General features: G+C 34.1%; 1 protein-coding gene across 5 annotated transcripts; it reads left to right on the top strand.

Annotated features, from left to right (window-relative positions):
- The first annotated feature begins 767 nt into the window (after positions 1-767).
- On the top strand, positions 768-21826 carry LOC145306534 (uncharacterized). 5 transcript variants are annotated; one of them, XM_080148698.1, is made up of 16 exons: positions 768-868; positions 6009-6074; positions 6960-7052; positions 7549-7731; positions 8530-8649; positions 8994-9143; positions 9954-10108; positions 10793-10990; positions 11273-11444; positions 12057-12265; positions 12882-12988; positions 19352-19455; positions 20154-20288; positions 20601-20701; positions 20983-21088; positions 21467-21826. In XM_080148698.1, the coding sequence occupies exons 1-16, from the start codon at positions 860-862 to the stop codon at positions 21809-21811; spliced, it is 2253 nt and encodes a 750-aa protein (XP_080004824.1). In that variant the 5' UTR covers positions 768-859; the 3' UTR covers positions 21812-21826. The 5 variants fall into 5 exon arrangements, with proteins under 5 accessions (XP_080004824.1, XP_080004827.1, XP_080004825.1 ...); XM_080148701.1 differs by lacking the exon at positions 768-868 and adding an exon at positions 3744-3805; XM_080148699.1 differs by lacking the exon at positions 768-868 and adding an exon at positions 4112-4154.
- Positions 21827-22731: the final 905 nt, after the last annotated feature.

The raw sequence follows: 22731 nt of genomic DNA, 5'->3' as shown, positions 1-22731 counted from the left end.
ATCCAAAAAGTTTTATTAAGATTTGTCTAGGTATTAATTGCAGTGCTATATCGATTCCTAGATTTTTAAGTTTTTGTTATTTTAAAGGTTTCGTGATATCCCTATTTTATCAAGTTTGATGTTAATTGTATGACACTGCTCTGTAGTAAATTTTTTCCGATATCCATTCATAATTTTTGAGCTTCGCTACTTATGGATGTTGTCATCCTTGTTACTATTGAAGTCACTAGTGTTTATCGGTTTGGAAATCTATCTAGTAAAAATAAAATTGACCCTTACGTTATAACCTATCTTTCTTTTAAATGAACACTTATTTTTTTTGTCATAATCTTTTACTTTTCTTTCTTGGATTTAGCGGTTACATAACAGAAACCACAGTTTTTTTTGCCAATAACCTGCGTTGTCATTGCCCTGCGGTGCTACCCTGCACCCAATATACAAACAAACGAAAATCTAACTCCCCCCCCCCCTCCCCCCCTACATTTATTTGAAAAGGAATAGTAGCTTTTGCATTATTCAGTAAAGTTGAAAATAAGATTCCAGTCAAAGGCTCCAGTCAAACTGTTTTTAATTATACCATGCGTTTGGTGATTATTAAGAACAGTAAGAAATTATAAGCGCATTTGACTGGAAGCTTGCTCACAATTTTACGGAATATTGCGAAAGCAACTATTCCCTTTATTTCAAAAATTAAAAAAACAGGGTTGCAGGGTTGTGATCTTGACTAAACAAAACAAACCACCAACAAATTTAAAGACTTTAAATTTATGTTGTATAAATGTAGGAGGATGGAGTGCCTGAAGCTGAATCTTTCCTAGTTAAACATTATATAGAAAAACATCTTGACCATCTTAATACTATGCTACAGGTATAAATAATCTTTCCTAGTAAAAACATTATATAGAAAAACATCTTGACCATCTCAATACTATGCTACAGGTATAAATAATCTTTCCTAGTTAAACATTATATAGAAAAACATCTTGACCATCTCAATACTATGCTACAGGTATAAATAATCTTTCCTAGTAAAACATTATATAGAAAAACATCTAGACCATCTCAATACTATGCTACAGGTATAAATAATCTTTCCTAGTAAAACATTATATAGAAAAACATGTAGACCATCTCAATACTATGCTACAGGTATAAATAATCTTTCCTAGTTAAACATTATATAGAAAAACATCTTGACCATCTCAATACTATGCTACAGGTATAAATAATCTTTCCTAGTAAAACATTATATAGAAAAACATCTTGACCATCTCAATACTATGCTACAGGTATAAATAATCTTTCCTAGTAAAACATTATATAGAAAAACATCTAGACCATCTCAATACTATGCTACAGGTATAAATAATCTTTCCTAGTAAAACATTATATAGAAAAACATCTAGACCATCTCAATACTATGCTACAGGTATAAATAATCTTTCCTAGTAAAACATTATATAGAAAAACATCTTGACCATCTCAATACTATGCTACAGGTATAAATAATCTTTCCTAGTTAAACATTATATTGAAAAATATCTAGACCATCTCAATACTATGCTACAGGTATAAATAATCTTTCCTAGTAAAACATTATTCAGAAAAACATCTAGACCATCTCAATACTATGCTACAGGTATAAATAATCTTTCCTAGTAAACATTATATATAAAAACATCTAGACCATCTCAATACTATGCTACAGGTATAAATAATCTTTCCTAGTAAAACATTATATAGAAAAACATCTAGACCATCTCAATACTATGCTACAGGTATAAATAATCTTTCCTAGTTAAACATTATATTGAAAAATATCTAGACCATCTCAATACTATGCTACAGGTATAAATAATCTTTCCTAGTAAAACATTATATAGAAAAACATCTTGACCATCTCAATACTATGCTACAGGTATAAATAATCTTTCCTAGTAAAACATTACATAGAAAAACATCTAGACCATCTCAATACTATGCTACAGGTATAAATAATCTTTCCTAGTAAAACATTATATAGAAAAACATCTAGACCATCTCAATACTATGCTACAGGTATAAATAATCTTTCCTAGTAAAACATTATATAGAAAAACATCTTGACCATCTCAATACTATGCTACAGGTATAAATAATCTTTCCTAGTTAAACATTATATAGAAAAACATCTTGACCATCTCAATACTATGCTACTGGTATAAATAATCTTTCCTAGTTCAACATTATATTGAAAAATATCTAGACCATCTCAATACTATGCTACAGGTATAAATAATCTTTCCTAGTAAAACATTATATAGAAAAACATCTAGACCATCTCAATACTATGCTACAGGTATAAATAATCTTTCCTAGTAAACATTATATTGAAAAATATCTAGACCATCTCAATACTATGCTACAGGTATAAATAATCTTTCCTAGTAAAACATTATATAGAAAAACATCTTGACCATCTCAATACTATGCTACAGGTATAAATAATCTTTCCTAGTAAAACATTACATAGAAAAACATCTAGACCATCTCAATACTATGCTACAGGTATAAATAATCTTTCCTAGTAAAACATTATATAGAAAAACATCTAGACCATCTCAATACTATGCTACAGGTATAAATAATCTTTCCTAGTAAAACATTATATAGAAAAACATCTTGACCATCTCAATACTATGCTACAGGTATAAATAATCTTTCCTAGTAAAACATTACATAGAAAAACATCTAGACCATCTCAATACTATGCTACAGGTATAAATAATCTTTCCTAGTAAAACATTATATAGAAAAACATCTAGACCATCTCAATACTATGCTACAGGTATAAATAATCTTTCCTAGTAAACATTATATATAAAAACATCTAGACCATCTCAATACTATGCTACAGGTATAAATAATCTTTCCTAGTAAAACATTATATAGAAAAACATCTTGACCATCTCAATACTATGCTACAGGTATAAATAATCTTTCCTAGTAAAACATTATATAGAAAAATATCTAGACCATCTCAATACTATGCTACAGGTATAAATAATCTTTCCTAGTAAAACATTATATAGAAAAACATCTAGACCATCTCAATACTATGCTACAGGTATAAATAATCTTTCCTAGTAAAACATTATATAGAAAAACATCTAGACCATCTCAATACTATGCTACAGGTATAAATAATCTTTCCTAGTTAAACATTATATAGAAAAACATCTTGACCATCTCAATACTATGCTACAGGTATAAATAATCTTTCCTAGTAAAACATTATATAGAAAAATATCTAGACCATCTCAATACTATGCTACAGGTATAAATAATCTTTCCTAGTAAAACATTATATAGAAAAACATCTAGACCATCTCAATACTATGCTACAGGTATAAATAATCTTTCCTAGTAAACATTATATTGAAAAATATCTAGACCATCTCAATACTATGCTACAGGTATAAATAATCTTTCCTAGTAAAACATTATATAGAAAAACATCTTGACCATCTCAATACTATGCTACAGGTATAAATAATCTTTCCTAGTAAAACATTACATAGAAAAACATCTAGACCATCTCAATACTATGCTACAGGTATAAATAATCTTTCCTAGTAAAACATTATATAGAAAAACATCTAGACCATCTCAATACTATGCTACAGGTATAAATAATCTTTCCTAGTAAAACATTATATAGAAAAACATCTTGACCATCTCAATACTATGCTACAGGTATAAATAATCTTTCCTAGTTAAACATTATATAGAAAAACATCTTGACCATCTCAATACTATGCTACAGGTATAAATAATCTTTCCTAGTAAAACATTATATAGAAAAACATCTAGACCATCTCAATACTATGCTACAGGTATAAATAATCTTTCCTAGTAAAACATTATATAGAAAAACATCTTGACCATCTCAATACTATGCTACAGGTATAAATAATCTTTCCTAGTTAAACATTATATAGAAAAACATCTAGACCATCTCAATACTATGCTACAGGTATAAATAATCTTTCCTAGTTAAACATTATATAGAAAAACATCTAGACCATCTCAATACTATGCTACAGGTATAAATAATCTTTCCTAGTAAACATTATATAGAAAAACATCTTGACCATCTCAATACTATGCTACAGGTATAAATAATCTTTCCTAGTAAAACATTATATAGAAAAACATCTAGACCATCTCAATACTATGCTACAGGTATAAATAATCTTTCCTAGTAAAACATTATATAGAAAAACATCTAGACCATCTCAATACTATGCTACAGGTATAAATAATCTTTCCTAGTTCAACATGATATTGAAAAATATCTAGACCATCTCAATACTATGCTACAGGTATAAATAATCTTTCCTAGTAAACATTATATAGAAAAACATCTAGACCATCTCAATACTATGCTACAGGTATAAATAATCTTTCCTAGTAAAACATTATATAGAAAAACATCTAGACCATCTCAATACTATGCTACAGGTATAAATAATCTTTCCTAGTAAAACATTATATAGAAAAACATCTAGACCATCTCAATACTATGCTACAGGTATAAATAATCTTTCCTAGTTCAACATGATATTGAAAAATATCTAGACCATCTCAATACTATGCTACAGGTATAAATAATCTTTCCTAGTAAAACATTATATAGAAAAACATCTAGACCATCTCAATACTATGCTACAGGTATAAATAATCTTTCCTAGTAAACATTATATTGAAAAATATCTAGACCATCTCAATACTATGCTACAGGTATAAATAATCTTTCCTAGTAAAACATTATATAGAAAAACATCTAGACCATCTCAATACTATGCTACAGGTATAAATAATCTTTCCTAGTTAAACATTATATAGAAAAACATCTAGACCATCTCAATACTATGCTACAGGTATAAATAATCTTTCCTAGTTAAACATTATATTGAAAAATATCTAGACCATCTCAATACTATGCTACAGGTATAAATAATCTTTCCTAGTAAAACATTATATAGAAAAACATCTAGACCATCTCAATACTATGCTACAGGTATAAATAATCTTTCCTAGTTAAACATTATATTGAAAAATATCTAGACCATCTCAATACTATGCTACAGGTATAAATAATCTTTCCTAGTAAAACATTATATAGAAAAACATCTAGACCATCTCAATACTATGCTACAGGTATAAATAATCTTTCCTAGTAAACATTATATTGAAAAATATCTAGACCATCTCAATACTATGCTACAGGTACAAATAATCTTTCCTAGTAAAACATTATATAGAAAAACATCTGGACCATCTTAATACTATGCTACAGGTATAAATAATCTTTCCTAGTAAACATTATATTGAAAAATATCTAGACCATCTCAATACTATGCTACAGGTACAAATAATCTTTCCTAGTAAAACATTATATAGAAAAATATCTAGACCATCTCAATACTATGCTACAGGTACAAATAATCGGGGAGGAAGAAGACATTGGGCTGTAAATTACACTTGTTGGTACCCTCGCTATCTTATTCGTTGGTTCAAAAACTTTGAGTACTTTTATTGGATTTTAATTGGTTGGTTGAAGATACTTAAAAACCAGAATGTTTAATTTTGTTCATTATTATTGGGGATATTATTTTATTAAGTTTTTAAGATGTGTTTGTTAGATTTATTATGATTTTATTTTTAGTACTAAGAGGGTCATTTTTGCGCGTATTTACGTAAAGTTGTGAGTTAGCGTTTTATTCAAATGTGCTTATTAAGTCAAACTGTTCTTAATTTTGACCTTTTCATAAATATACATTTAGTCACAATAAGGAACAGTTTGACCTAATAAGCGCATTTGACTGAACGCTAACACAACTTTACGGGTAATACGCGAAAAAATTACCCTCTTATTTCTTTTCATTGCAAAAATTACTTTTCTAGGTAATCTTATCTTCTTTCGACCTTTACTGGTCTCATCTTTTTATGACTTATTGTTATAGGATCATCCTGTTTATTCACCCCAGCTGTGTTTGAAAACTATAACAGTTGTGAGTCCAAGTGTACAGGTTAGTTTTATATTTTATTATCATTGTACTTTCCCCCCCTTATCTCATACGGGCGAGGCTGCTCTCCATGACACGCAGCAACCCAGGATAAAAAAGTGGTACCCATAATTTACTTTTCCGTAAAAAAACACCTGTGGTATTAGGTTAAGTATTAGAGAAAAACACTAGAGGGGGAAGGGGTTCAATAACTGTATCTCCCCATCACAATGACCTTGTGCCGCCGACTCTCAATTTGGTCATTGAAAATCAACCAATGGTAACGGGAATATTAACATAGCCTTGAAGTAGCAGAAAACAATTTGCTAGCAGACGAAAAAGGGAGGGATTTAGTTATCTGTATATACATCTATACTATAGTTCTGTTGGTTAAGTAACTCCCATCAGACAACAAACTCTATGATTTCATGATCTTTGTTGCGCCTGTTTTGGACCAAGGCAATCCCCCTGCTCTTAACTATTTTTGTGTCGAACCTGACATAGCAACAGTAAGAATCATTTTTAACGTCTTTAGTTATTACGCGAACCTATTATCTCCCCGACGACGAGCAAATGCGATACGTGTTGAATCATGGTCGCGGGCTTACTTTCCACACTTACTTAACTTTAAATATAAGAGGGTCAATAAAGGGTCAGATTTTGTACAGTACAAATGAGTTTTGCTCGAGTTTTGTCAGTGGGGATGTACAATACATCAATTTATCGGCCATTGTCTAATCCCTTCAGAGCCCTAATATATACCAGGAATCCACTACCTCAAGTTTTCAATTACACTACCTAGTACTTAAAGATTGGTTATATTATTCTTAAATCTGTGGGTGCTTTTATTGAATTATATTTTAACAATATTTAAATCTGCTGAAGGGTAATTTTGTTTATGATCATTAGGGTGCTGGTGGAAAACCAAGTGGAATGCCAAACAGTAAACTAAAACCAATCTTCCAAGACAAGTATTCTAAATTTTCAAAGAACATTGCGAAGGTTAGTATTTATGAAAACTTTTATTTAATTAGGGTATATTCGTTTGTCAGTCACTCAAAAATCATTATTAATATACTGTTTACAGTTCCAACTGTATACCCAATCAATATTCAACATGACCGTTAACACAAACAAACACGCTTACAGCAGAGACACACTTAAATAATGTACATTTTGATACTATTTTATACAATACTACGGCTACGCCCTTAGAGGCATTGGGGGGGGGGGGGGTCTTTAGCTTTTTAAGAGTTAAAGAAAAAAAATTGGGTTATTTTTTCAGGGGGGCATTCTCCTAGAAGGGTTTAGGTAACCTCCCCAAAAATAGCAAAATCTTTCAGTACAGATAGACACTCGTACATTCCATTTCTTTTATAAAGGAATATATTCTTGTGTCTTAGTTTATAATTGTTTGTTTTTATGAAAATAATTTTACATATTTGAAAATAAGAATTTAAGCCAAAACAGTTTTGTTTATGCTGCATATTTTTTCTAGTGTGAAAATCCGCATTACTGTCCACCGGACCAGATAGTCCGTTTCCTCAGAGAATGGATCAGCCGTAGGAACTACAGCATTGCCGGGGTCAGAACCCTGGCCCTCTGGATCAGCGAAGTTCATTCTCAGATTGATGACAAGCCACTCTATCATCATCCGTTTATGGTGGCTTTTCTCAGACAGGTATAGTAAAGATATGAATTAAAAGTCTGATTTGTAAATAACAAAATGCGCATTTAAAGTCATCTATAATACAAAGTAGAATGATGTCTGTCCGTCCGTCCGTCTGAAGCTTAAGATCTCGGTAACCACTGAACCGATTGGATTCTACTCTTCAGGGTATATACCTACTGGTCCTGTGGTGGTTTTAGGCTATTTTCTTGGGGGGTGGGACACCCCCAACCCCCCAAAAAAACAAAAAAATCTCCCCCTTATTTTTTTTTTTTTTTTTTTGCAGAAGATTTTATGGTCCTTTATTTTTTTTTGCAGAAGACTTCCTTACTCCTTTATTTTTTTTTTGCAGAAGATTTCCTTAGTCCTTTTTTTTGCAGAAGATTTCCTTGGTCCTTTTACAAATTTCACCTTAATTTTTTTTTGATCATCTCTTGGGGAAAAGCCCATAGAGGCTAGGGGCGAAGCCGCTAGTGTAATAAAAAGTGTCACTTAATAGGGGCTCTATAAGCCACTGATATATTAACCTGCATATCGTCTTTTTTTCTGCTTATAATTCCATACGCGTTTTTCGTGAAAGTGCATAGTTTATATCACCACCTTCTCCACCCCCCTCCCTTATTTTATTAGTTGTTCGTTTGTTTATTATTTTAGGTCAGGTTAGGTTAGTTTATATTGTGTGTAAGGTAGGCCCGCAGTGCACCATGCTAAAAAATTTCCCAATATTTTGAAGTTATTCAAAAATTGCTCAAGAGATACATTGGGGGAAAGCACCAAATTCCATTATTGTAACCTTCGTTATCCTTGTAGGTTGAGGCCAAGCTAGCAGCCAGCGGTAATTCAGCCCTGGGTACCATCAACAGGTCCAAGTCTCCTGGAGGTGCCAGATCTAAGAGCCCCAAGTCTGGAGGAGTTCCCACTGTTAAACTTGTAAGTTTTGTAGCGTTATTACCATATACCTTATCATTGTCCGTCTGTAAAACTGTAACAAAAAGATTGTTAGGAATTAGGTAACTGTACAAATAAACTTTAGGATGTGCTCCTAGGAGCTCTCAAGTCGACCCTCTAATTTCAATAATAGTTTTAAAAGTATTTTGTTTCGCGATAGTTTTAAATGGAAAAAAATAATTAAACAAGCACCTAGTATATTCACCCAAAAAATATTCGAATTTACTGCTGGAAGGTGCTTAAAATTACTTGCTCTCGTTCGTGCACAGTCCCCTTTACCCTTTAAGGCATACACGTTTAATGAAAACTAATCTTGTTTTGTGCAGGAAATGAAGCCCGAGGAACCTGTGATGTCATTCTACCATCCCGGCATCACAACTCCCTCGGAACTAAACAGAGCTACCAAATGTAAAGTCTGCAACCAACAGTTTCCTCATGCCATCAAGCTCATCTACCATATGCTTCATTTACATCAAGTAAGGAACAATTTAGTTAGGGATCTAAGGGGATAAGACAATGGCCGATACATTGATGTACATCCCCAATTATGATACATAAAGTTACCCTTCTGTAGATCATAGTAAGTGGTTGAAATGGTTAGACACTTAACTAAATGAACCAACCATTCAAAATTTAATAAAAGTCCCCAAAGTTTTTAGCCAACGATTTAGAAAACGTTTTTATAAAATTTTTGAGGACTATTGTAATAAACAACCCATTGTCCTCTCCCTCCATGTTGTTTTGTAGATTCGTCAGCAAAATAAGGATGACAACACAACAAAAAAGAAAATTTATCATAATGTTAAAAATGGACAAGGAATTGGGTGATGATTATTAAGGAGTTGTTGCGCTTTCTAAATTGTACCTGGCAGTTACAGGAATCATAATAGCAAGTTTGAAATCTAAAGTACAATTATATCATCCATGCCTTAATTATCTACTAGCGGCTACGCTACAAAAGTATTTTTTTTCGCCGATAGATGGTGTTAGCCAGGTTTTTAGCTAATTGCAAATTTATCCGCAGAGCGGCGTTTTTTTTTATTTTTGTCGATGTCTCTGGGGTGTTTGGTTGTACCCTCCCCAAAAATAGTTGTAAACCTTCCCGAGACCTATGAGAAGCTATCCTGTTAAGGAGAGTCCGATCGGTTCCGCGATTAGCAAGATCCATCAGTACAAACAGACAGACAGACATATTCTACTGTATTTTAGATTACAGCAAAATGTAAAAAACATTGCCTTTTAAAATCTATAAATAAACTACAAGATTTCTTAAACTTTTTTTTAAGGCGAACCCTGTTCACTTTATCTGCAAGTTTGTCACCTTCCGGGAGTTGAATTGTGACGTGTGTTCGACTCCCTGCCAAAGTCCGGTTGCCTTTGCCATCCACAAGGACCAGCACGACTATGAAGTGGAGTGTCCGCAGTGCAAGAAAAAATATAAGTAAGTTTAGATTAGATAGAAAGCTGTAGAATAAGATTACCTTGTTGAAGAACAAAATTAGCACATCAGTAGCAGTGATAAGGTTTAGACAATAAGCTAATAAGCCAATAATAGATTAAAATTATTTGTTGAAAAAGTTTGAACACTTCCAAATTGGAACCAACCATTGTTTTAAAACTTTGGGGACCCTACTGGTCCAGTGTACATTTGTATTAGGTATACAATTTAATATCCCCTCCACTGAACCGATTTAATTATCCAATTTAGGGACTTACATAACTCCTCCCTACTAAAATGGCTATTCTCTTTCAAAGTTGTAATCTTCTTTTTTTTAAAGTGAAGGAAAGTTTTTCGTTTGTTTTTTACTTTAAATCAGGTTAGGTTAGGTCATACTTGGGTACTTCTCGCAGGGTTAGGGCACCGCAGGTATGTGCTCAGCAGGGTTAGTGCTCCCCTTTTTTTCTCAACCGGAATTTAGTGTTAGAGTTTTATAATAACGTTTTCTTATTCATTCGCCTAATAATTTTGGGGACTTTTACCTAATGGATTTTGATTAGTTGTTTTAACCACTATTAGTAGTCTACAGAATGCAATTTTATGTATTAACATTGTTTATGTACAATACATCCACTTATCAGCCATGATCTTATCCCTTTAGATCCCTGTTTTATTTTAACTTTTTAGGTCGCCACATGAGATGTTTAGTGAGGACAACTGCGGGGATAACAACTTCCCCGCTCAACTGAAGAAATACGTCAACTCTGTGGTGGCCCTACTGGCCAAACTGGAGGAGGATACGGACGTCATCGGCGAGAATTTCGCCCATCATTTCTCTAAATATGCAAAACGGCCGATCATGAAAGATTTGCCGTTGGAATACAGGTAGCTTTATATTTCAGTCTAGAAATCGTTTTTACATTTTGCTGGGATCTTAAAGGATAAGACAATGGGCGACAAATTTGCTCATCTCTAACAAATTACCCCTCCTCTTGATACAAATAACTAGTTGAAAGGTTTGAACAGGTTTGGTAAACCTGTTTGTAAATTCACTGTAAAGGAGAACCATTTATTTCAACGGATATCGAGATCTTAAGCCACAGAAAGACTGACACTTAGACATCTTATTACTTTTGTATAATCTATAAATTTAAAATTCGTTTTTAGGGTAAACGCACAGCAGAAAGCTATGCCAAAGAGTAAGGTAAAAAAGAAGAAGAAAAAGAAGCCGACAAAATCTGATAATTCTAATGATCTGATTCCGCGAACTGTGGAGGAATGGGTTATTAATATTCCTACAATGCTAGATGCCAGGGTGGCCATCACTATGATGGATAAGGTATGTAAATAGATATAGATAGATAGACAGACAGACAGACATAATTCCGCGAACTGTAGAGGAATGGGTTATAAATATTCCTATAATGCTAGATGCCAGAGTGGCCATCACTATGATGGATAAGGTATGTAAATAGATATAGATAGATAGATAAAGATAAACAAACATTCAGATTATTATATAGAGAGAAAGATTAATAAAAAACAGACATTCTTTCAGTGCGTAACGCTTTGAAGGAAATGCGATTTTCTCGGCTGAAGTTCAAAACAGACTGCTGAATTTTATTGTACTGATTTTCTACACAAATGAGCATCCAGTATTTAATTTTCCTGTTCCGTCATTACATCAATCATGCATCAAAAATATAAATATTGTAACATATATGAAAGGTTTCTTGATTTCTCTATATATGTGTTTAGTAAATACTTAGATATTATGACAGGGGAGAAATTATCGTCAATTTAGCTTACTACCATGCAACTCTTTTATTGGTCAGTTAGTTAAGTGGTCGGATGGGGGGAATCGTTATTTTAGCTTGCTGCAAGAATCACTTTATTAGAGAACATTAAAATCTAGTGTTAGATCCAAGTGATAATATATCCATTTATCTAGGTAATCGCTGATAAAAGTCAAGAGGCCTTAGAGGATGATGAAGAAAATACTGAGGGTCAACCTGACTCTAAAAGGCCACGTCTTGACACTGAAGAAGACTCATCCAAAGAAATATCTCCTGTTGTATCAGATGTTGATATAGATGATTACAAATGTCACAAGTGCAATTTAATTTTCCCCGCGGCCTGGAGCTTAACAGTTCATAACAGGAAATTAATATATTTTCTCGTATTCATTCGAATCCGGTGGATAGGAACCGGTTCTCATCCATACAAAAAACTATGTCTAGCATCGTATTATATCCAGCTTTCTACGAATATAAAAATGTACAATCATAAGATTAAAACCAGTTTTTTAGCCCGTGCCTACGGCACCTAGGGGCTAAAAAACTGGTTTTAATCTTACAATTGTACATTCTATATCCGCGGAAAGCCGTTTATAATACGATGCGAGAAATAACTATTAATCCATTTTGATAAAGTAACAGGATTTTTGTCTGTCTGTTTGTCTGTACTAAAGGATCTCGCTAACCGCTTAACCGATACGGTTCTCTGTTACAATGTAGCTTTTAATAGGTTCCGGATAGGTTTATAACTATTTTGGGGGAGGGTACCACCACCCTCCCAAGAGAAATCGCCAAAAAATGTAACTAGCGACATCTAGCGGCTGAAAAACTATTGTGTTAAACAGCTGCCTTCGGCTTCCGGGGCTAACAAAACTAGTTTTTATCTTATGATTGTACATTTTTATATCTGCGGAAAGCTGTTTATAATACGATGCAATATATAAATATAAATATTTTAAATATATTAATTTTTGTATTAGAACGAAGCATTATGACAAAGAGCATGTTTGCGGCGACTGCGGCCGGCGGTTCGCAGCCGTCACTGACTTGGAACAACACACACTCATACACAAAATGAAGTCTTCAGGCATAGAATAAATAACAATAGAATGATATGAATAAAGCCCTAACGTGTACCTACATCAAACATGGGACCATAATTTTGAAAAGAGGACTATCCACGAACGAGAGCACATGATTGTAATTACCTTCCAGCATTGATCCTGAGTATTTTCTTTCAGAATATAATAGGACACCATATATTATTAATATATTGACGAGAAAATTTATGTTTCACCATGTTTTTTTAGGTATTTTAATTGATTTTGAAAACTTTTATGAAGCAAATTCTTTTAATAAAATAAATATTTGATGATACATATGCGAATACTCGTGTTATATAGATTGTAAATTAATCCATATTAGCATTAATTTAAACATACATATGAGATATAGTAAATGTGCATTTGACTTTTTTTAATTTTTATCATTTGACAACATGGACAATTAAAGACACCCCGAACTCAACAAAACGTTTGATATAATTTTAAGGAAAAATGGTGGACATTTTTTTACTTTTCTTCAACTTGAAGTGGTGAAACATAAATTTTCTTGTCAATATATTGATTATTGATAGTGACCTATTATATTCTGAAAGAAAATACTCAGGATCAATGCTGGAAGGTACTTAGAATCAAGTGCTCTTGTTCGTGGATAGTCCTCTTTTAAATAGATTTTCCTGTTTTACCTATCATAAAAGAAAAGTGTAAACATTTATAACACAAATTCATATATTCAGACTAGCCAGAGTGCACGTTTTGTACGTAACGTATCGAATCTGAGTACGTTCTGGACGTTATATTGAGATGTGTACGTAACGTATTTTATATTTTTGTACGTTTTACGTTTTTTTTTAAGAATAAGAATCAAATATTAGTAGAAAAGTAATTTGTATGTTTTGTACGAAAATTTTTGCAAAAACAATAGGTGTATTATATCAAATAAGTTCAATAATATCTTCAATTTTCATAGAACAAAAATATGTAGGTAAATTATGCATATATGTTATTAGAACTTACAGTTTAAATTTATGGATTTGAAATATATGTCCTATACATTTAGTTTAAACTATTGAACAGAAAAAAGATATGCAGTTGACTAAATTCAAGTTTAAATGCATTTCATGCAACTACCCCTTTAATAGATTTTACGATAATTTTTTTCAAATTCTTTATATACTTGGGTAAAGGGGGGGGGGGGGAAATGTGGTGACTCGTGCCACGACATACCAGCAATTTTATTTTGGGTGCTACTCCCTTAGTTTTAGAGATAATTGGGTGAAATCTTTTGGGCTGGGTCACTAATTACCCCAACTATTGGTATCTTTCAAAAAAAACGGCGTCGGGTCCGCCGCTCCCGCCGTTCGCCGCCATTTTCCGCCGCCGCCAAAAAATTTTTTTTATTGCATTTCTCGCCGAATTAGGCAATTTGGAATCATTTGAGACCATGTTATTTTTTTCAAAAATTTTTCCCCTTATAACCAACCCTGCGGGGGGACTTTCTCGTTTATTAAGGTATATCTTAAATTCACTGCCTCTCCTAAGCTTTTAAAGATATTGAGACAAAACCTTTTGAGGTAGATCAGTAAAAAATATTTGAATAAAAAATGGCGGCGGTACCGCCGCTCCCGCCGTCCACCGCCATTTTCCGCCGCCGCCGCCAAAAATTTTTTTATTGCATTTCTCGCCGAATTAGGCAATTTGGAATCATTTGAGACCATATTTTTTTTTTCAAAAATTTTTCCCCTTACAAGCCGTCCTGTGGGCGGCGGAAAATGGCGGTGGATGGCGGGAGCGGTGGTACCGCCACCATTTTTTATTCAAATATTTTTTTGCTGATCTACCTCAAAAGATTTTGTTTCAATATCTTTAAAAGCACAGGAGAAGCACTGAATTTAGGATATAACTTAATAAACGAGAATTTGAAAAAAATGACTAAGTCCCCCCGCCCGCAGGGTTGGTTATAAGGGGAAAAATTTTTGAAAAAAATAACATGGTCTCAAATGATTCCAAATTGCCTAATTCGGCGAGAAATGCAATAAAAAAAATTTTGGCGGCGGCGGCGGAAAATGGCGGTGGACGGCGGGAGCGGCGGTACCGCCGTCATTTTTTATTCAAATATTTTTTACTGATCTACCTCAAAAGGTTTTGTCTCAATATCTTTAAAAGCTTAGGAGAGGCACTGAATTTAAGATATACCTTGATAAACGAGAATTTGAAAAAAATGACTAAGTCCCCCCGCCCGCAGGGTTGGTTATAAGGAGAAAAATTTTTGAAAAAAATAACATGGTCTCAAATGATTCCAAATTGCCTAATTCGGCGAGAAATGCAATAAAAAAATTTTTGGCGGCGGCGGCGGAAAATGGCGGTGGACGGCGGGAGCGGCGGTACCGCCGCCATTTTTTATTCAAATATTTTTTACTGATCTACCTCAAAAGGTTTTGTCTCAATATCTTTAAAAGCTTAGGAGAGGCACTGAATTTAAGATATACCTTGATAAACGAGAATTTGAAAAAAATGACTAAGTCCCCCCGCAGGGTTGGTTATAAGGGGAAAAATTTTTGAAAAAAATAACATGGTCTCAAATGATTCCAAATTGCCTAATTCGGCGAGAAATGCAATAAAAAAAATTTTTTTGGCGGCGGCGGAAAATGGCGGCGAACGGCGGGAGCGGCGGACCCGCCGCCGTTTTTTTGAAAGATACCAATAGTTGGGGTAATTAGTGACCCAGCCCAAAAGATTTCACCCAATTATCTCTAAAACTAAGGGAGTAGCACCCAAAATAAAATTGCTGGTATGTCGTGGCACGAGTCACCACATTTCCCCCCCCCCCCCTTTTCCGAGATATCATATGGTGCTCAGTTTAGGATTAAGAAGTCTTATTTTTTGGTATCTTCAGTTTTTAAAGAATAAGAATCAAATATAAGTAGGTATAAAAGTATTTGTATTTGTACAAAAAGTATTACAAAAATAGTATATTATCTATGATACAAAGTAGAATGATGTCTGTCCGTCTGTATATCAGAAGCTTAATATATAAGTAACCACTGAACCTATTGGGCTCTACTCTTCATGAAATATACCTAATAGTCCTGTGATGTTTTTTTTGCTATTTTCTTTGTGGGAGGGACACTTAAAGCTTTTTACTTTCTACTAGGATTAGAGGCTTCGCCCCTAGCCTCTAGAGGCTTCCTCCCCTCTTTTATAGAATAGTTTGTTGGAAATTTGCCAAAAAAAAAATATAAAAAAAGATTGTGATTATTTTTTTCATTTAGGCTTCGCCCCAGGGTGCGGTGGGGGTTCCCCCACCCCGCTGATTTGCATTAGTTTACAAAAATAAATTGAGGGGCGGTTGATTTTTTTGGGGGGTTGGGTTTCCCACACTCTAAGAAAATAGCCTAAAACTACCACAGGACCAGTAGATATATTCCCTGAAGATTAGAACCCAATCTGTTCAGCGGTTACCAAGATCTTAAGCTTTAGACAGACAGGCATTGATTTACTTTGTATTAAAGAGTAGTATTTTCTGAGATCTTTAGCAATAGACAAAATAACCCTATCCTATTATATGTTTACCTATCCTATAAATCCTTTTTTTCTGTAACGAAGAATCTCGTTAACCGCTGAACCGACATGATCTTTGTGAGGTAGGATATTTTCTCTGTCCTTCCATATCCCTTCAAGAACCTGTATTCAAAAAGGTAGAAAAATATCCTAAAACCATCTCGGTAACTGTGTGAAGTAGTTATGAAAATCTTAAGCATCAGTCAAAAAACTTACTACTTTATTTAATAGAATATAATTAGTACGTAATAACAGGATGTATGTCTCTCTGTCAGTTTATTTGTACCGAAGGTTCTCGCTAACCGCTAAACCGATATGGTTCTCCTTTACAGGGTAGCTTCTCATAGGTCCTGGGAGAGGGTACAACCACCCTCCCAAGAGAAATTACTCTTAGAGAAAAATCAACACCCTTCCCCTATTTTTTCTTTCTTTTTAAAATTGAAATCAAAAATGGGGGTGGTCTACTCCCCCCTCCCTCACTAAAAAATTTATTAGCGAAGCTACTCTATAATCACTTTGTCAGTCCGTTATGCTTTCGGAGAAACGTGATTTTCTCGGCTCCTGTTTTTTGATTGAATAAGTTCACATTCTACATATTTTCATTAAGATTTGCTTTTTGGTTGGGGTGCTAGATCTATTCCTAGATTTTCTTTTTTTCATGGTTTTCTCGACTTCTATTCAAGATAGACGACTGAAATTTTCAGGGAATGAATAAATTCACATTCTACATATTTTCAAAAAGTTTCTTTAAGGTTTGTCTATTTGTTGCAGTGCTATTTCGATTCCTAGATGTATAGGTTTTTGTGATTTTCTCTACTCATAATCCTGATAGACGGTTGTAATTTTAGGGATTGTATTAGTTTTCATTCTTAATACTTCCACTAAATTTCATTGAGATTTGCTTATTGGTTGGGGGGCTGAATTATATATTTTTAAAAGGTTTTGTGATGTATTTAAATAAGTTAAATGCTTATTTTTTACGACACTACTCTATCTATAATACAAAGTAGAACGATGTCTGTCTGTCTGTCTGTCTGTCCGTCCCTTAAGATCTCGGTAACCACTAAACCGATCGGATTCTACTCTTCAGGGAATATACCTACTGGTCCTGTGGTGGTTTTCTTGGGGGGTGGGACACCCCCAATCCCCCCAAAAGGGGGTTTCCTTGGTCCTTTTACGTATTTCGCCCAAATTTTTTTTATCACCTCTTGGGGCAGAGCCCCTAGAGGCTAGGGGCAAAGCCGCTAGTAGTTTATATAGTTGCCAAATTTCCATCCATAACTTTTGAGCTTCGCTACTTAGGGATGTTGTCATCCTTGTTTTTTACTTTTTATTTTTAGATAAAAAAAAATGGGTTTTTGAATTCAACTCCCCCCCCCCCCTCCCTAATCAAGTTCCTCTAGAGGCCTCTAAGGGCGTAGTCGCTGGTCCTTATAATAGGATATACTTTGTACAAAATAACAGGATGTCTGTTTGTTTGAACCAAAGAATCTCGTTAACCACGGAACCGATATGGTTCTCCTTAACAGGATAGCTTCTCATAGGTTTTTGGAAGTTTTATAACTATTTTGGGGAAGAGTATCACCATCCACCTTCCCAAGAGAAATTGACTTTAGAAAAAAACTACCTCCTCCCCCCAAAAATCAATTTTAATTGCTCACTGATTTTAAGTTAATTTTTTTCCAGATGTCTATAAATAACTTTTGAGCTTCGCTACTTATGTATGTTGTCATCCATGTTTTTTTATTGAATTCAACTCTCCCCTCCTCAATTGCCCCTAGAGGCCTTTAGGAGCGTAGACGCTAGTTCTTTTAAATAGAGTAATAGGATATCTTGTGTCTGTCAGTTCGCTATGGTTCTCCTTTACAGGTAGCTGCTAGTGGGTGTCCCATAGTGTAGTGGTTAGCGCACTACGCTGTGGTTGGGAAAAACCGAGTTCAAGTCCCCACATAGACTTTGCACTTGGTTGACAAATGCTGTCGCAATTTGTCAGATTATGATCACACAACCTTCCCTAAGATGCCCTAGGGTTGTAAGGGGGGAGATTTGTAGGAAGTTAGGATTCTACAAATCAAGCAGCTCTAACCATGCTTTCCCTCATCCATGCTCCTCGTATGAGAGTGCCATTAATTAGGGTGGCTTAATATGGAACACCTGCCAAAACTCTAGGCCAGGGTGATGTAATAATTGAGTAGCTTCCACGAGAATTGCGAGTCAGCTTGTAATGTAACATAGAATACAATCAGCTGTGCGCGAAGCTTACCAATCTAAGATTGGCCAAAGGATTCTCACTTCCAGTCTCCGTGTGCATCTGAGTCCTAACTTCAGAGAATCATGGCTACAACAACAACAACAGGTAGCTGCTAGTAGACTTAAATGTATTGATAATAGGTAACTAGGAAATTATTTAACTTATTTTTATTAGGAATGTACGTTTTTTGTACGTTTTTTTACTTTTTTATGTACGTAACGTATTTTGTGTGTACGTTATGTACGTTTTTTATTTTCAAATTTGGCTGGCCAGTCTGTATATTGCTTTTTTTTCTTCATTTTTCATCAGACCTTTCCCCTAAAATGCCTGTTAAGCATTAACTTCTCCCCCCCCCCCCATTTTTTAATCCATTTAAATTAAAGAGCGGTGGGGGCATATACCTGCAGTAATCTATCCCTGCTATATGGCTATATGATACTCAATATAACCTATTAATAAACCCTTTCCCTTATTTTCAATTTATTTCAAAAGTAAAAAAGGTGGGTTTCTGGGCTCAACGGGCAGTTTAGGGGGAAAAAACGCCAAACTTTCTATCTCATTTATTGTATGAAAACAGGAGAAGCTCCAATATTGTCACAAAAGTCAAGTCCTAGATCCAGAAAATTTGGAAAATCTCTGGAATTGTTCAGAAATCCTTTCAGTCTCAACAATATGAGTCAGGTAGAACCAAACAGGGATTTTAAGGGATAAGACAATGGACTATAAATTGATGTACATGCAAAATGTTGATAAACAAAATTACCCTTTCTGTAAATTTAAACTATTGGTTGAAAAGAATAGACACTGACACTGTGTATTTGTAAAAGTTGCATGAAATTACCCAGAGGTATTGAATTGAACGAGAGAAAAAGTTCATGAAACTTTGGGTACCAGTATAATATACACTCTTAAGTCCCCTCTAATTTGGGTATAAAAAAATGCGTTCAAGTAGGGTTGGCAATCCGCCCAATTTTTGGTCAATTTTGGAATCCAAATCCGGAATCCGTTTTTTAATAGCGGATTCGGATTATTAATTAATAGACTAAAATTAGCGTCTTGAATTTTTTCTTTCAACTCCCGCTTTTTGAAGGCAAAGATTATCATTATTATATATAAAATCTTTTAAAATCTGGTTCGATTCTCGGAAGTGAACTATAGAGAACACCAAGAACATTAATTTTTAGGACATATGTAGCACTTAATTTTTATAATTTTTTTTAAAGCCTTTTAAAATATTGCTAGAATCCGGAATCTGCGGGAATCCGCTATTTTTTTGGACGGATTCTTTTAAGAATCCGAATCCGGTACAAAAATTTGACGGATTGCCATCCCTAATTTCAAGGAAGGAGAGGTAATAAACTACAAACATTTATATTTAGACGCCGGTAGAAAGCGTGGCAACAAAACCGCCAACAGAGCCTATTCCAGACAGCAGCGGTGGTGTCCAAACAAACCCACAGACAGAAGTGGTTTTACATCCAGTTGTACAGAGAGATATTACTTATATTTGTGAGGTAAATAATAGTTATTACCGCATCGTTTTGTTAGCCTAAATATCTTAAGCAGGGACTTAAAGGTATAAAACAATGACCGATAGATTGATGTACATCCCAATGATGGCACACAAAATTACCCCTTCTGTAGGTTAAAGGTTAATGGTTGAAATGTTTAAACACTCAGCTAAATAGACCAACCAACTAATTTTCAGTAATTTGTTACCCTATCGAATAAGAGAACGGTTTGTCGTAAACTTTAAGGACTAGTGTAATAACCAGCCCATTGTCCTCTACCTCTCTCTGGATCTTGAGTAACAATGATTTTTTTAGGATTGTGACGGATGCGAGCCCGGGTGTGACCATCATGACCATGGTATAATGCTGAGAACTGGAGATCTTATTGAGCATATTACAACTATGAACCATGGAAGGTATGTTTTATCTCTTTTCATTGCATAACTTTTAATTATAATTCAATAATTAAGGTCCGTCCGTCCTTCCGGAACAGTTTGCTCTTTTCGTTAATTTAGACATGCTAGAATTGCCCTATCGATTTCAAACTTTGCATGATGATTTCTATGTTATATATGTAGACGATTGAAACTTATCATTAACATTCCAATTATTATTGAGAATAATTAGGTATTAAAACATGCATGGCGGTCAGACTGCTTTTAAGCAGCTTTTTTCTGACATTTATAATTGTTTTTAGGGCAAGAGATGCACGGGAAATTCGTTACCAGACTGACCTACGCGTGAGCGCGGCCACCCTCACATATAGTGTGGCATATGGAAATAAGATACGCAAGCTTTGGAAGGTCAGTTTTTTTGTTATTGCAGCTAGTTATTTAGCTTAGTGTTAGTTTTAATTGTTACACCAAGAATTATGTTTACAAAAGCCTCTAGGGGCCCTTGTGGGAAGAAGGTGGGGTATGTTCTTTTTATCTGGTGAGGGGGACAATTGTTTTAACAAGAGGGGTGGTTTTTCTTGGGATAGTAAAGGTACCCTCCCCCGAAATAATTAAAAACCTCAGCTTTCTGGGGCCAATAAGAAGCTACACTGTAAAGGAGAACCTTAAAGGTTCAGTGATAATTCTTCAATGATCCTAATAAGATCCCTTCTAATTATAGAGTAGATGCTCTACTGAAAACGTTTTAATGTTGGTATTTAAACTTTAAAACTTTTTGTTTAACAGGTATTGGCCAAGAACAACGAGTTAACGGACAACAGCTACGACTTCCTGGTGCCGCACACCTGCAGGATACCCGAGTGCACCGTCACATTCTCCACCGCCATGGACATGTTCCGCCATGTCCGAGAAAATCACTTAACACCAGTCAAAAAGTTGAAAATAAAAATCGGCACACCGCCGCCGATGTTTAAGCGGTCAGGCCGGCCTGGCCCGCGGTCGAAAACAATGATTCAGCTTTCGGCGAATCATTTTCCGTTTCCGGCCTCCTATTTAAGTGTTGCGTCACCTAAGCCAACTCCGACGCCTTGTACTACAGGAAGGATATTATATCATGTGGAATTTATTTAAAACAAAAACAAAGACGACAACAGCCTTAAGTAGCGAAGCACCAATAATTAATTGAAGTATAATAAGACCAAATGAATTATAGAGAGGTTGTTCAGTTGATAAATATGCATTAATCACGAAACCTTTCTGAAATATTAATTAGGAAAGCGTAAAGGAAGGACTTACAAAGTGAATTATAGAGTAGCTTTGCTATTAAGAATAATTAAAGTAAGTCTAATCAAATCTTAAATAGAGGGAGGGAAGGGGCATAGGACAATGGTACCAAAATTATTAGAACTGCATTACCACATTTTTTGGCTTGTAAGCTTTTATACCTTATTCAACACATATCATTTTTAAAAAGTAAATACTTTCTTGAAGCCAATCTTAACGAGGAAGGTATTTTTGGAAAGGGGAAAATGTGCAGAAAACACCTATGTAAATTAGAAAATCCGCAGAAATCATTTTCAAAAGTTATTTGCAAACATTTGCAATGTTAATTTGCAAAATTAATTTCATGCCTTAAATGACATATTTTGAAATAAATGTTCTTATGAAAGTTTTTATCTATGAGTTTAGGACATTTTCAAGACATACATTTTATTTTCAGTGTTAGTTTTTTCGCCCTACGTGTGAAAAAAGGCATTTCTCACATTTTATTATAGAAAATTGCATATAAACACAAAAATAATTTTTTTCTGCAGTAAACATAATAATTGGTATAAAATCTATCATTTTAAATGCAAAAGTCAGATACTGAATCCTTTTTAGAGCGAATATATTGCAAAAAGTTACCAGGGCATTTTAGCAAAGTATGAATATTTAAAGAAATAAATACTTTTTATTTTTAATATACATATTATATAAATGAATAAAAAGAGAGAGAAAAAAAACTATAAAACAAGGTATATGTTTTTTTCACTCTATCATTGAATAAAATG

This window comes from Acartia tonsa, chromosome 14 (genome assembly GCF_053477335.1).
Source record: "Acartia tonsa isolate MP-2025a chromosome 14, ASM5347733v1, whole genome shotgun sequence".
Taxonomy (NCBI): domain Eukaryota; kingdom Metazoa; phylum Arthropoda; class Copepoda; order Calanoida; family Acartiidae; genus Acartia; species Acartia tonsa.
This window is presented reverse-complemented; position numbering and strand designations above follow the sequence as displayed.